The 13,860-nt window shown below is 54.5% G+C and overlaps 1 protein-coding gene across 4 annotated transcripts in view; it reads left to right on the top strand.

Moving 5' to 3' along the window:
- The window catches only part of SH3PXD2A (SH3 and PX domains 2A), a gene marked incomplete at both ends in the record, with an annotated part of 227,134 nt that overhangs the window by 134,645 nt on the left and 78,629 nt on the right, over positions 1-13,860 (top strand). For 3 of the 4 annotated variants that reach the window (XM_080694608.1, XM_080694609.1, XM_080694607.1), the window contains one exon: positions 11,976-12,004. In XM_080694608.1, coding sequence (XP_080550734.1) covers positions 11,976-12,004 — 29 coding nt within the window. Of the gene's footprint in view, positions 1-11,946; positions 12,005-13,860 lie in introns of those variants that run through there. The other variant, XM_080694610.1, reaches the window with a different exon arrangement.

Raw genomic sequence — 13,860 nt, 5'->3', positions numbered from 1 at the left:
TAGAGAGCCTTTGCATCACGCCAGAGATGCTCTCAGCCCCAATTAGGGTCCCACTAGGTGCTGGGGGCAGAATTGGGACCCTCAGAACCATTGGAGGCCAGACTTCAGTGAGCCTTCTGGAGGAGGTGCCCCCGCTGGCTGGACCTTGAAGATGTGAAACAGAGAGAGGGCCGGAGGCACCTGCACTGGTGGAAACACAGACAGCCCTGAGCTGCAGCCTGACTCCGTATTACTCGCTATGTGGCACCAGGCAAGTTGTTTAACCTGAGCCTCATCTGTAAAATAGGGCTAAAGCATAGAGACCATGTCAAGCAGGTATCACGGAGCCTGATAAACCATGATGTGTGGTAGGAAAAAGCACAGCCGTGGATGGGCCTGGGCTTCCATGAGAAGCAGGGAGCCCCGGGCCCATGTTCCTGCTTTCTAACCCCAGCTCAAAGTTAGGCCAGGGCCGGGGACGCCCTCCTTCAGGGAGCTCCGCAGGCCTGTGCTCAGAGCAGGGTCTGTGTGTCTGTTGGATGTGTCCGCCATGCAGGCTAGGCACACCTTTGCGGATGGGGCTGGCACAGCTCGGAAGCAGAGCAGTCCTGTCTCCCCTGAACGAGTCCTCACCCAAATGGGAAACCAGGGCCAGAGGGGACTCTGATTCTTAGTCATGGAGCTGGTGCTGCCACTTTCCTGGGGAAAATCTTTCCTTACAAACATGGCCAATGGGTTTCTCCCAGCAAGTTCCTTGCAGAGGCTGAGCCAGCCCCTTCATCTGCAGTCTAGCCCCAGCTCGCCCACGGTGCACAGCTCCCCCAGGTCTCCAGGCTCTCTGTCCCCAGCAAGGGTGCGCACCACCCGACATCTCCTCTTGCCCCTGCACCTCTGCTCGCACCATCCCTTCCACCCCGAGTCTCCTTGCAGCCTCTCCACTAACCTTCTAATTCCTCTTCATCTTTCAGCTCTAGGCAGCCTGTTCAGACCACCCCAGACCACACTAATCTCCCCATCCTGGGAATTCGTATATAGTATATTCTTTCCTCCCACCCCCCAGGACTGGGGATTGAACCCAGAGGCATTCTACTCCCCAGCTACACCCCAGCTCTATTTTGTGTTCTGAAACAGGGTCTCGTTAGGTTGTTGAGAGTCTCGCTAAGTTGCTAAGGCCGATCTCAGGCAGCAACCCTCTTGTCTCAGCCTCCCAAGTACCGGGGTTGCAGCTGTTTGCCGCCATGCCTGGCTCACGCTATACTCTTAACCAAGAGACGGGCTGCTAATCCCAAAGTGACTTGTCTGGTTTCTTTTCCTTGGTGTTTATTTTATGTCTTCAATTAGATGGTATATATACTCGTGGAGGCAGAGCAGTATGTTTTTTGCCATTCTTCTGCCTCTCTTTTTTTATTTAATTTTTTTTATTGGTGAACTGTATTCATACATCATAATGGGTTTTTTTTTTACTGTTAATTGAACCCAGTGCCTTCTCCCTTTGAACTATATGTCCAGCCATTTATTTATTTATTTATTTATTTATTTATTTATTTATTTATTATTGGTACTGGGGATGGAACCCTGGGGCATTCTACCTCTGAGCTATACCCCCAGCCCTACTTTTTCTTTCTTTTTTTCTTTCTTTCTTTCTTTCATGTGTGTGGTACTGGGGGGTGGAACCCAGGGGCCTTCTACCTCTAGACAATACCCCCAGACCTATTTTTGTATTTTATTTAGAAACAGGGTCTCACTAAGTTGCTGAGGGCTTCACTAAACTGGAGGCTGGCTTCGAACCTGCGATCTTCCTGCCTCAGCCTCCCAAGTACTGGGATTACAAGTCTGGGCCACCAGGCCTGGCTCACATTACCCCTCTTAATTCCCCATAGCAATTCAGTCAGGTCGGAACTGCCCTCATCCCCTCTACAGCTGAAGGGACAGAGAGGTTAAGGAACTTGCCTCCATCACAGAGCGGTAGGTGGTTGAGCCAGGGATTGTGCCCACCCATGCCCACCTCTGAACTGCTCCGAGGCCTGGACATGGTGGTGTCATCCGGGGCTGGAGACCAGTTCAGTGGTGACCAGAGGACATAGACAGACAGTGTGTTATCCTTTCTCTGTGGATGGAGCAAAGGTTGAGAACCTCTGGGGTATTCAGGAGACGAGCAGAATTCCCAGGGGTTTCTGGGGTTTGTGGCAGCCATAGTATCCAGCCTGTCTTGGACTCAGGCAAGGGGACCCAAGACCCCTTCTGTCCCCAGGAATTCAGCATTTTCAGCCGGGGCAGGAATCTGGCCTCTCTGGGCTATCCACGCGGTCACAATGGGGCCCATTCTCAGAACCCAGGAAAACACAGGCTCAGCAGAGAAAGGACGGATTCTTGTTGGACACAAGAGCCCTCAGTGCAGCAATTTAGATCAGGGCACAAATGGGGGCAAAGCACAGCATTCATGCCCCCTTCTGTCTTGCCTGGAGGTTACTGCCTCTCCAGACCATTCCGTGCAAAGGCTCCCAAAAGCCAGAACAAAAGCCCAGCTTGGGGCTGAGCAGGGTGGAAAAATCCCCCAACACTCCTGACTTCAGCCGACCCCAACCCCTTCCCTAGGACCCTCCTCTCCTGGCTGCAGGAGGAAGGTGCTCTCCTTGCTGGGTGGGCCTCGCAGATGGCTTGAACCCTCACGGTAGCCCTTTGGGTGCTGGGAGTAGCCTCCTTTTAGAGAATTTGTCAGTGTTCTTAAAACTTCTCTGCCATTGCAAGAAATAAATTTCATATCACAATCCAATACATATACACAAAGAGATGAGTTGGCATCTGAAACCAAAGTTTCTCGAAACATCCTTACTGTAAGTGACTCCTTGACCATCTCTAGTCAATTCTGTCTTTTATTTCTATCTATTTATCGATTATAGAAGTATACCACCATACCTAGTTTCTGGGTTTCTTATGTTGGAAGCCCAGCATGGTGGCACACACCTATAATCCCAGTACCTGGAAGGCTGAGACAGGAGGATTGCAAGATTGAGGACAGCCTCAGCAAATAGTGAGACTCCTTTTTTTTTTTTTTTTTTTTTTTTTTTTGCAGTACTGGGAATGGAACTCAGGGGCATTCTACCTTTCAGCTACACCCCCAGCCCTCTTTTTTATTCTTTATTTTGAAACAGGGTCTCACTGAGTTGCAAAGGGCCTCACTAAGTAGCTGAGGCTGCCTGCGAGCTGCAGTTCTCAGGTCTCAGCCTCCCAGGTACTGGGAAGGTTCAAGGCTAGCCTCAACAGTTTAGCAAGACTCTCAGCAAACTAGTGAGACCCAGTTTCAAAATTTATTGTTGTTGTTGTTGTTGTTGTTGTTGTTGTTGTTGTTGTTGTTATTATTATTATTATTTTGCAGTAATGGGGAGGGAACCCAGGGGCATTTGACCTCCAAGCTACACCCCTGCCCTATTTTTTTTATTCTTTATTTTAAAACAGGGTCTCACTAAGTTGCAGAGGGACTCACTAAGTAGCTGAGGCTGGCCATGAACTACGATCCTCCAGTCTCAACCTCCTGAATGCTGAGATTACAAGCATGCACCACCATGCCTGGCTAAAAGAGTAGGCCGGGCAGTGTGTTGCATGCTTGTAATCCCAATACTTGGGAGGCTAAGATAGGAAGATTGTAGGTTCACGGCCAGCTTCAGCTACTTAGTGAGGCCTTCTGAAACTTAGTGAGACCCTGTTTTAAAATAAAGAATAAGCCAGGTATGGTGGCGCACGCTTGTAATCCCTGTGCTTGGGAGGCGAAGACAGGAGGATCGCGCAGGTTCCAAGCCAGCCTCGCTGATTTAAGAGACCCTGTTTCCAAATAAAAAAAAAAATATAAAATAGGTCTGGCAGTATAAAAAATATAAAATAGGTCTGGCAGTGTAACCCGGAGGTAGAAGGGTTTCCAGGAACCCCAGTACCACCAAAAATATAAAAATAAAATAAAGAATAAGCCGGGCGTGGTGGCGCACGCTTGTAATCCCCGCGCTTGGGAGGCAGAGACAGGAGGATCGCGCTGGTTCAGAGCCAGCCTCGCTGGTTTAAGAGACCCTGTTTCCACATAAAGTTAAAAACTAGGTCTGGGAGTATAGCCCGTGGGAGTGTAGCCCGGAGGTAGAAGGGCTTCCAGGAAACCCAGTACCACCAAAAAAAAAAAAAAAATAAGCTGGGCGTGGGGTGCACACGTGTAATCCCCACACTTGGGAGGTGAAGATAGGAGGATTATGCAGGTTCAAAGCCAGCCTCGTTGACTTAAGAGACCCTGTTTCCAAATTAAAAAAAATATATATATATACATACATATATATACTTATATGTGTATATATACATACATATACATATACATATACATATACATATACATATACATATACATATACATATACAAGACAGGCTGGATACTATGGCTGCCACAAACCCCAGAAACCCCTGGGAATTCTGCTCGTCTCCTGAATACCCCAGAGGTTCTCAACCTTTGCTCCATCCACAGAGAAAGGACAACACACTGTCTGTCTATGTCCTCTGGTCCCACCACTGGGCAAAGGCCCCGAACTGGTCTCCAGCCCCGGGTGGGCACCACCATGTCCAGGCCTCGGAGCAGTTCAGAGGTGGGCATGGGTGGGCACAATCCATATATATATATATATATTAGGTCTGGGAGTGTAGAAGGGTCTGTAGAGGTAGAAGGGTTTCCAGGAACCCCAGTACCACAAAATAAATAAATTAACTAAATAAAAAATAAAATAAAGAATAAAATATAGAGCTGGGGGTGTAGCTTGGTGGTAGACTGGTGGTAGACTGTCCCTGGGTTCAAACCCAGTACCACAAAACAACAACAACAACAACAACAATAATAATAATAATTAATAATAATAATGATAATAATAATAATAAATAGGGTTGGGGATCTAGCTCTGAGGCAGACTGCCCCTGGCTTCAATCCCCAGTACCCACTCCCTCCCCACACACACACATCTTCTTGGGCACATCTGTAATCTTAGTACTTGGGAGGCTGAAATAGGGTTGCAAATTTGAGACTAGTCTTGGCAATTGAGTGAGACTGTTTCAAAATAAAAAAATAAAAAGACAGTCAAGCATGGTGGGTCACACTTTGCTCCAAAATGATTTTAGGGCCATGACACTGGTGGCCAGGGGCTCTCCCAAGGCCTCCAGCCGCCGAGGGGCAGAGCAGGGCTGGAACCCAGCGCTGTTGACATTCAGCACCAGACTTGGCATGGCCACCCTCCTCCGTCCACCTCCCAGCTGTCTACCTGGCTTCTTCCCAGAGTGTTCTGCAGCTGGGCTCTCACCTCATCACTCTGGCCTTCCCCGCTGGACCTCAGAGCCGCCCGCCACACCTCAACCCTTCCGCTTCCAGCTGCTCCTTCCTGCCTCTAGAGCACACCCACTCCTGTCTTCTCCATGGGTCCAAACCCTCTCACCTTTCAAGGCTCCCTCCAGGCAGCCACCTTATTGCTCTTTGTAGTACTCTTTCCCAATTTCCAACTTCCCCTGAAACTTGAGGCCAAGAGTGTGGCACATTCCTCCTCCCGTGCCTGCCTGCACCAGCCTTAAAGAGGTCACTGCGCAGGGGCTAAAGAGCTTGCTGGTTGGCAACAATGGTCACAACCATTGTCCTGTGCCTCTGGGGCTCCAGGCCACCCCCTGCCCAGGGTGGCAGACTGTCCCCTCCAGCCCTACTCTAGGTAGTGCCCAGGTCCCCAGCTACTGCACAGCGCTCAAGGTCACCCCAAGCCAGCCACCTGGCCCCCAGCCAGCCTCCCCAGCAGTTCCCAGCAGCAGCGGGCTGGGCAGACAGGCATCCTAGGCCAAGTGGCCAATGTCAGCCAACAGACATCAGGGTGAGGACACGGGGCTGCAGTCAGTGCCTGTGTCCTCTTCTGCCAAGGCACTCTCTGACAGCAGGGGGAGGGGATGGCAGCGGCTGTGGCCTCAGAATTCCACCTGGCAGGGACTCAGCCTCCCTCCTCAGAGCCGCTGCTCCAGCAGGCCCGCTTCCCTGTTCTCCCTCTCACCTCCGCGGCCCCTCCTGGCCTTGCCCCTCGCTCTGGGACCCTCATCTGCAGAATGGCCACCTCCTGTCCCCAGAGAGCGCAAGCCTTCGGCTGGTACCCATGGTGAGCATGCGCGTCAGGGCTGCTGGGCTAGCCTTGGAACCTGGGCAAGCTGCTTTTTGATGTTGTGGTTGTTTGGGGGGGGCTTTTTTTTGTACTGAGAATTGAACCCAGGGGCAGCCCACCTCTGAGATATATCCCCAGCCCTTTACATTTTTATTTATCTATTTTTGGCACTGGGGATGGAACCCAGAAGCATTCTACCTCTAAGCTATAACCCCAGCCCTATTTTGTTTTTATTCTTTATTTTGAAATAGGGTCTTGCTGAGTTGCAAAGGGCCTCACTAAGTAATAGCTGAGGCTGTCCATGAACCATGATCCTTCTGTCTCAGCCTCCCAAATGCTGGGATTACAAGTGTGTGCCACCATGCCCGGCTTTTTTTTTTTTTTTTTTTTTTTTTTTTGGTGGTCCTGGGGATGGAACTCTTCTACCTCCGGGCTATACTCCCAGACCTATTTTATATTTTTATTTTCGGAAACAGGGTCTCTTAAGCCAGCGAGGCTGGCTTTGAACCTGTGCGATCCTCCTGTCTCCGCCTCCCAAGAGTGGGGATTACAAGCGTGTGCCACCACGCCCGGCTAGCTCCAGCTATTTTTAATGAACCTGCAACCCTGATGTCTCAGTATCCCAAGTACTGGGAATCCAAGTGTGCACCACCATGCCTGGCTAAGCCCTCAGAACTTTAGTCTCCTCATTTATAAAATAAATTAATACTTCAGAGCACTGAAGGTCAAATGCTGGGAATTTTCACTCATTCATTCATTCAATGTGAAGATGGAACCCAGGGCCTTGGGCAAGCTAGGCCAGTGCTCTTCTACCACGGAGCTACATCTCAGCCCCTAAATTCTGGGAATTTTCAAGCAGAGGTTGAAGGGGTGAGTCAAGTAGAAAAACAGGTGGACACTCGCATGAATTAAATGCCTTTCCCACCCCTCCCTCCAGCCTCTCCCTCTTTGCTGTCTCCAACTTCAGCTGCTGAAAAAGCACATTGTGTCTCACCAAAAGAAATGGGGGGAGGAGAAAAGAAAACTGCCCTCCTGGGTGTGTTTGAGCATGAAAATGCTGGCCTGCTCCGCTCCCTGGAAAGTCAAATGTGTCCTAATTGCCCACAGAGTGGTGCCTGCCTGCTTGGGAGGCAAGAGCATCCTTTGAGCCCAGGGGCTCACGGAGAGCCTGAGAAACAGTGGGACCCCATCTCCACAACAAGGAGGCTTTCCCAGCATTCAGTACTGGACAGAGACCAACGGTTGTCACAGTGTGTGTGTGTGTGTGTGTGTGTGTGTGTGTGTGTGTGTGTGTGTGTAAGCCTCAAACTCTTAAACAGGGCCAGTCTTCAACACTCTCTGCTGGCATCAGGGGAGGGACCTAAGGAGCCTCTAAGGAGCTTTGAGGTCGGGGCGTCTGGCATCCGAGCTCAGGCAGGCCTTTGCCATCTGGGTACCAGTTGAGGATGAGTAGACAGCCCCAGGTATGAACAAATTACATCAAAGACAATTCCTGCAGTGGGTCCCGCCAGGCTGCACCTGCTCGCATCCTCCTCCCCAAACGGGGGAGGGCGCTCAGGCGGACGGCTTCAGCCGACAGATGCAGTAGAGGCTCAGGGGCCAGTGAAGCAGCTCAGGTCACCCATAGCAAGTAGCCAGGACTTGAACTGCAGGCTGGGTGTTCTCACCCAGGGCTTGAGGGTTTCCCCAGGAGGACAGGCCAGGAGATGAACTCTGTCACACAGGGTGGGGGAGCAGGGCCTCTGGTGTCCTCCTTTCCCCTGGGTGGGGTGCTGGGTTGAAGGAACTCCACCACCCCTCTTCCCCAGCCAGCCAGACTTGTGGACCACAGAGGGACTATCAGTCTCAGTCTGTCCAGTGTGAGCCTTTAAGTCCTCCATTCCGGTTTCCCTGGGACTGTTGACCATTGCACCTGAGGTGTAGGTTGTAGTAACCAACCCCTTTAACTGCTGCAGAGAAGACTTGAGTGGCCAGATGGTCCCCTCTCTGTCATGATGCAGCTCAGAGGCCTCTTCAATTATAGCCTCTGGGTCGCTAAGGGAGATGCTGGCCCTGCCCTCCCCTCCCAGCTCCTTCCCGAGGCTCCTGGGAGGTGGTGATTCAGCAGCAAGTCGGAAGCAGGCTAGACTGTGACCAACAGGGAGTGGAGTTACTGGGCGGGGTGGGGTCTGTCAGCACCAGCTCAAGGCGAGAATCTGGGCCAGGAGGGGTTGTGGGAAGCTGGTTTTGAGATGCTGGAGAATTGGACCCCAGCAGTGGACCCTGCTCTCTGGCCCAGGACAGGTTGAGGGCAGGGGGTGGCAAGCATGCCAGATGTGGGGGAGCCCTGCCTTTCCCGCCGTGTCCTGGTATGTGAGAGACGGGGGAGTTCCAGCCACTGGATACCTAAGCTGCTTCTCAGCATATTCAGCAGCTAAAAATACAGATGGCTCTGCGTAAAGGTGCCTGACCGGAAACCTCTAAGAGGCTTCCTATTAGGGCAGTGCCTGCTCGGGCCTGAGGCCAGACACTTCGTGAAGGGCTGCTGTGCCCAGGATCCCACCATTGAGCCACAGCCCAGCCGCCCCACTGCCAGGACCCACCACGCACTGTCAACCCTCTTCCAGCCTCAGGGCCCCGCCTTCCACTCCTGCACCCCAGGCTCCAGAGAGAGGGCCTTGCTCTTCTCACCTGCCAGAGAGGGGAGCCATCACCTGCAGGGAGGGACCTAGACTCTGGGTGAAGGACAAGCAGGCTGGGGTGGTGTTCTGGAAGCTTCTTTGGCATGCCAGGCACACCGTTGTGACAGGGTTAATGCATCTTAGGGGAGGCTGGGGCCCAGCCTCAGAATGCCCAGGGGAACTTGTTGGCGGTGCAGTCGGTTGGGGTGGGCCCCACATCTGGATTTTTAGGCAGCCTTCTAGATGGTTCCACTGAGTGGCCCAGCCGAGACTTACCTTGTGGCACGTGGTCAAAGGCTCTCAAGGCTTGGGACTCCTGCCCCTCTGCACTCTGGAGTCTCAGTGCCCCTGTCACATAGATGGACCTGCTTGCCTCCTGCGGGGTCCTGGGCAGCCCAGAGACAGTGGCCCATATGGAGGGAGCCCCCTCCATAGGACCACTGGCACCCCAGTGGCATCCCAGCCCAGGGGGACCCTGTGCTCCTCAGGGCCAGCCACTCCCTGCCCGTCCCTGGGGTGACTTAGCCAACCTGGAGCAAAAGCCTGAAATGCTAATTCCCCCTTGGGAGTGGAGAACTCTCCGGACACAGCCACCCACATGATGACCATCATCCCCATCTCCTCTCCTTCTTCCTCCTCTCCCCCACTCCTCCTCTCCCTCCTCTCCCCCACTCCTCCTCTCCCTCCTCCTCCTCTCCCCCCTCCTCCTCTTCTTCTTCACTTCTCTCCCCCTCCTCCTCTCCCTCCTCCTCCTCTCCCCCACTCTTCTTCTCCCCCACTCCTCCTCTCCCTCCTCCTCCTCTCCCTCCTCCTCTACCCCACTCCTCCTCTCCCTCCTCCTCCTCTCCCTCCTCTTCCTTTCCCCCACTCCTCCTCTCCCTCCTCCCCCTTTCCTTCCTCTTCCACTCCCTCCTCCTCTTCTTCCTCACTTCTCTCCCCCTCCTCCTCTCCCCCACTCCCCCTCTCCCTCTTCTTCCTCTCCCCCACTCCTCCTCTCCCCCACTCCTCTCCCTCCTCTTCCTTCCCCCACTCCTCCTCTCCCTCCTCCCCCTTTCCTTCCTCTTCCACTCCCTCCTCCTCTTCTTCCTCACTTCTCTCCCCCTCCTCCTCTCCCCCACTCCCCCTCTCCCTCTTCTTCCTCTCCCCCACTCCTCCTCTCCCCCACTCCTCTCCCTCCTCTTCCTTCCCCCACTCCTCCTCTCCCTCCTCCCCCTTTCCCTCCTCCTCCTCTCCCTCCTTGCTGGGAGTTCCCCCACCCTAGTGTTTCAAGAGGATGCTCCCAGCCAGGCCTCTGCCCAGCCTTCCTTCTTCCTCAGAAAAGTATGGCTGGGGCGGGATGGGGACTCCCCCTTTCCTAACTCCGCTAGAGGCAACAGTTTCAACGTCTCCTCCACCCCACATGGCCTGTGTGTTTAGTCCTGCTGGTGGGTTTATCAGCCACAGCTTAGGGTGACTGTGGGCCAAAGCTAAACCTCTGTCTTCTCATCTCTAAAATGGGCATGATAGGCCCTTCATCAGCCTGGCTGGAGGACAGCAGAGGACACAGCAGAGCCCAGGCCGGTCTCAAACTGGAGTAGGGGGAGGGGAGGGCATTAGAAATTCAGGTCCTGGAGCCTGGGTGGGGTGTCACCACCTATGCAAGTTCCTATTTCTGGCCAGCCTCAGCTACTTAGTGAGGCCCTCCACAACTTAGTGAGACCCTGTTTCAAAATAAAGAATAAAAAATAGGGCTGGGGGTTTAGTCTGGAGGTAGAATGCCTCTGGGTCCATCCCCAGTACTGTAAAGAAATGCAGCTTCCTAGACATTGTGCAGCATTCCGGTCAGCATGTTCTGAGCCTAACTGTAGGAAGTGTGTGTGTGTGTGTGTGTGTGTGTGTGTGTGTGTGTGTGTGTGTGTGTGCCGGCACCTCTGGCTATGCAGACCAATCATCTGGCAGCTTAGCCAACACCAGGCCCCACCTAGACCTGGGACAGGGAATGTCCCACTGTCTCCAGGAGGCTGGCTGCCCTCCTCCCAGCACCTGCTGCCCCCTCCACGAGCCCCCTGGCCTGGGGCAGAGCTACCTGGCTAGTGTGCTTGGCCCAGTGGGCAGCGTGGCATTCCCCTTGGTCCCCGGGAACCGGAAGGCATTTCCTCCAGTCTCCAGACAGCTCCCAGCCAGCCCACACGCCCCTGAGCAGACCTCCCAGCCTTGCAGGGGCCTGTGAGGACTGGGGAAGGGGAGGATTTGGGAAATTAGCCTGACCCTGAATCTAGGTTAATTCCCTCTGGAGGACAGGGCCCCCTCCAGGCTCTGAGGTCCCAGGTGGGCCTATTGGGTAGGGAGGGGTTAAATGCCTAAGGTCACCCAACAGTTCTTGTCCATGATGGGATTTAAACCCAGTTCTCACTTCTTCAGAAACTCTCTCTCCATCCCACCCATTCTGGCCTCCCAGTTAACCCTGCGACGCGTCTGCACCTACTAAATGCCCAAGTTCCCCAGACTTAAGCTTTTGAGGAGAAAGGCTGCTGGGTTCCCGAGAGCACTTTAACCAAAGGGTCTGAAAAATCAGCAGCCAGCCTCAGCTACTTAGTGAGGCCTCTGCAACTCAGTGAGACCCTGTTTCAAAATAGAGAATAAAAAATAGAGCTGGGGGGTGTAGCTCGGAGGTAGAATGCCCTGGGTTCCATCCCCAGTATCACACTCACACACACACACTCTCTCTCTCTCTCTCTCTCTCTCTCTCTCTCTCTCTCACACACACACACACACACACACACACACACACACACACACACACACACACACACCAGTGAGGGGGGCGAGGAAGGGCGCAGGCAACTCTTGAGTTGTGGGGGACGCAGGTGACATTTGAGTCTTGACTTCCAGGCTAAGTGTGCTGGGGAGAGGGGCGTAAAGAACTGGGAGGGGGTCGCTCCAGCACAAGGCAGAGCCAGAGTTTCCCAGCTCTCCAAGTGCTGGGAGCCGGCCTGCTCCGCAGTCAGGGGCGGCGGGTCCGGGCGAGGCGCGGGCGGGCGGGGCGGGGCGGGAGGCGGCGGGGCTGCGGGGCGCGCAGTGCGTGCAGCTGCGGAGCCGCCGGCCGGCCAGGGCATCACATGAGCAGAGGCGCCGGGAGCGACCGCCGCCCCAGCCCCGCGCCCCCGCGGGCCCTAACCATGTCTCTCTGTTGTTGCTTTTTTTTCAGGGACTATGGCAGTTCCAAGAGGAAGTCAGGTAAGGGAACCTCCGGCGTGTCTCCACCCTCCCCAGTCTGTGCACGCGCTCCTCATCCTGCGGAGGACTTTGGGGGTGTCGGGCTGCCCGGTGGTCCTGCCGGAGGAGTTCTCAGGCTGCCCCAGGCCCTGCCCCCTGAGCTCTCTGGCACCGCACCTTCACCCTCCCCCTAGTCTCCCAGGCTCCCGGATGGGAATGGGCAGGCTGGTGGAGATGTGGGGGTGTCTCGTGAGAGCCTAAGCCCCCGCGACGTTGGGAGCCGGTCTTTCGCTCCGGGGCTGCGCTGGCCCTTGCTGGGCACGTCGTGGCGTCCGCTGGGGTTCTTCCCGCAGTTGCAGGGGCAATGGGAGGGTTAATGGAGACGCGGGACGGAAAAGGGTCGCCTTGAGTGTCTAGCGCCTGCACGATCCCCTTCCCCCAGCTCTGAGCGAGTTCCCTCTGCGCCAGGGTGGGGGCACTGCGAGCTGGTCAGCTGCGACGCCGCGGGAGGGGGCCTGACGGGTCCTGCACCATCCTGGCAGATGCCAGGGCCTTCCCGGAGTTTGCGAAGCGGGTGGAGACCAGCGGGCAGGTCGGGTCCTGGAGGTGGGGCCGGTCCTCTGAGGCTGGGTCGCAGTCTGCTGTCCGCTGGGGTCAGAGACGGTTCTCCCGGGTGGGGGAGGCTGGGCTCTCCAATGGCCGGCTCCCTGGTGCGGGCGGGCAGGGCGCGATTAATTAAGGGATGGTGGTCCCTGGGAGTCAGGGCAGTGCTGACCCTGGCTGAGGAGGGGCCCTGGAGCAGGTTACCCCGCACGAGTGCTGATGTATCTATCTGCGGGCTCCTGTCCCTCGGGGATGCGGGCATCCCTCTGGTGTCCGGGTGTCTTGCTGACCAAGGGATAGGAGCTGGGCAGATATAATGAATGTTGCGTTTGGGGTACAGCTTCGATGTGTTGTGTGCATAAGGGCCTGCTGGCCTGTTCATCCGGAGGAGGAAAGTTGTGTTGTGGTGTGTGTTAGGAAGGCATATGTGTAGACATGTGTGGTTCAGAAAGTTGGTGCTCTGAGGGTAGTGAGTGTACTTGTTTGGGTGCCTAGCCTGGGGGTGCAGGTGCTAGTAACCCCAGTGCAGTGCTGGTTGTGGGCTGGAATCTTGTGTTCCAGTGTCTTGTGTACCTGCTTAGGGCGGGTCTAGCTGTGGGGCTGTGTACCAGGGACTATCAGCCAGGCGTCTTGGGTCTGCCTACCCACTGGGTCAGGAGGACATTTCCTCCAGTGAAGAGGAGGGCGTGGAGCTGAAAAGCTTTCATATCGCCTCAGCTGTTGCTCTGGCAGAATCTGGAGAGAACCGTAAAGGAGGGCCACCACTGGGACTGTGAGCCAGGCAAGGTGGTGCACGCCGCCTGTGATCCCAGGACTGGGGAGGCTGAGACAGGATCGCAGGTTTGAAGAGAGCCTCGGCAACAGAGCGAGACCCTGTTTCAAAACAAAACAAAAAACGGAGACCGTGTAGATTCATAACCCCCTCCACAAGAAACTTGCACTGATCTCAAAGGTCTAGTCTCTGGTTGGGCCTGAGCTCAAATGTTTCCTCTGTGTGACCTTAGGCCGAGTGTCTTAACCTCTCTTTGCTGTGATTTCCTCATTCTCTGTAAAACAAAGATGAACAAGGGAGCCGAGGGATCAGGGTGGTAAATTCCCCACCAGCCTGGGAGACCCTCCCTGTCTCAAAATAATACATAAAGCTTATATAAAGCTGGGCGTGGTGGCGCACGCCTATAATCCTGGTACTTGGGAGGCTGAGACAGGAGGATTCAGGTTCAAGGACAGCCTCAGCAAGTAGTGAGATTCTCAACCTAGAGACCCAGTTTCAAAAT

The sequence above is a fragment of the Muscardinus avellanarius genome (assembly GCF_963383645.1).
Source record: "Muscardinus avellanarius genome assembly, chromosome: 4".
NCBI lineage: Eukaryota > Metazoa > Chordata > Mammalia > Rodentia > Gliridae > Muscardinus > Muscardinus avellanarius.
The sequence above is the reverse complement of the archived record's forward strand: the minus strand, read 5'-3'. Positions and strand labels throughout refer to the sequence as shown.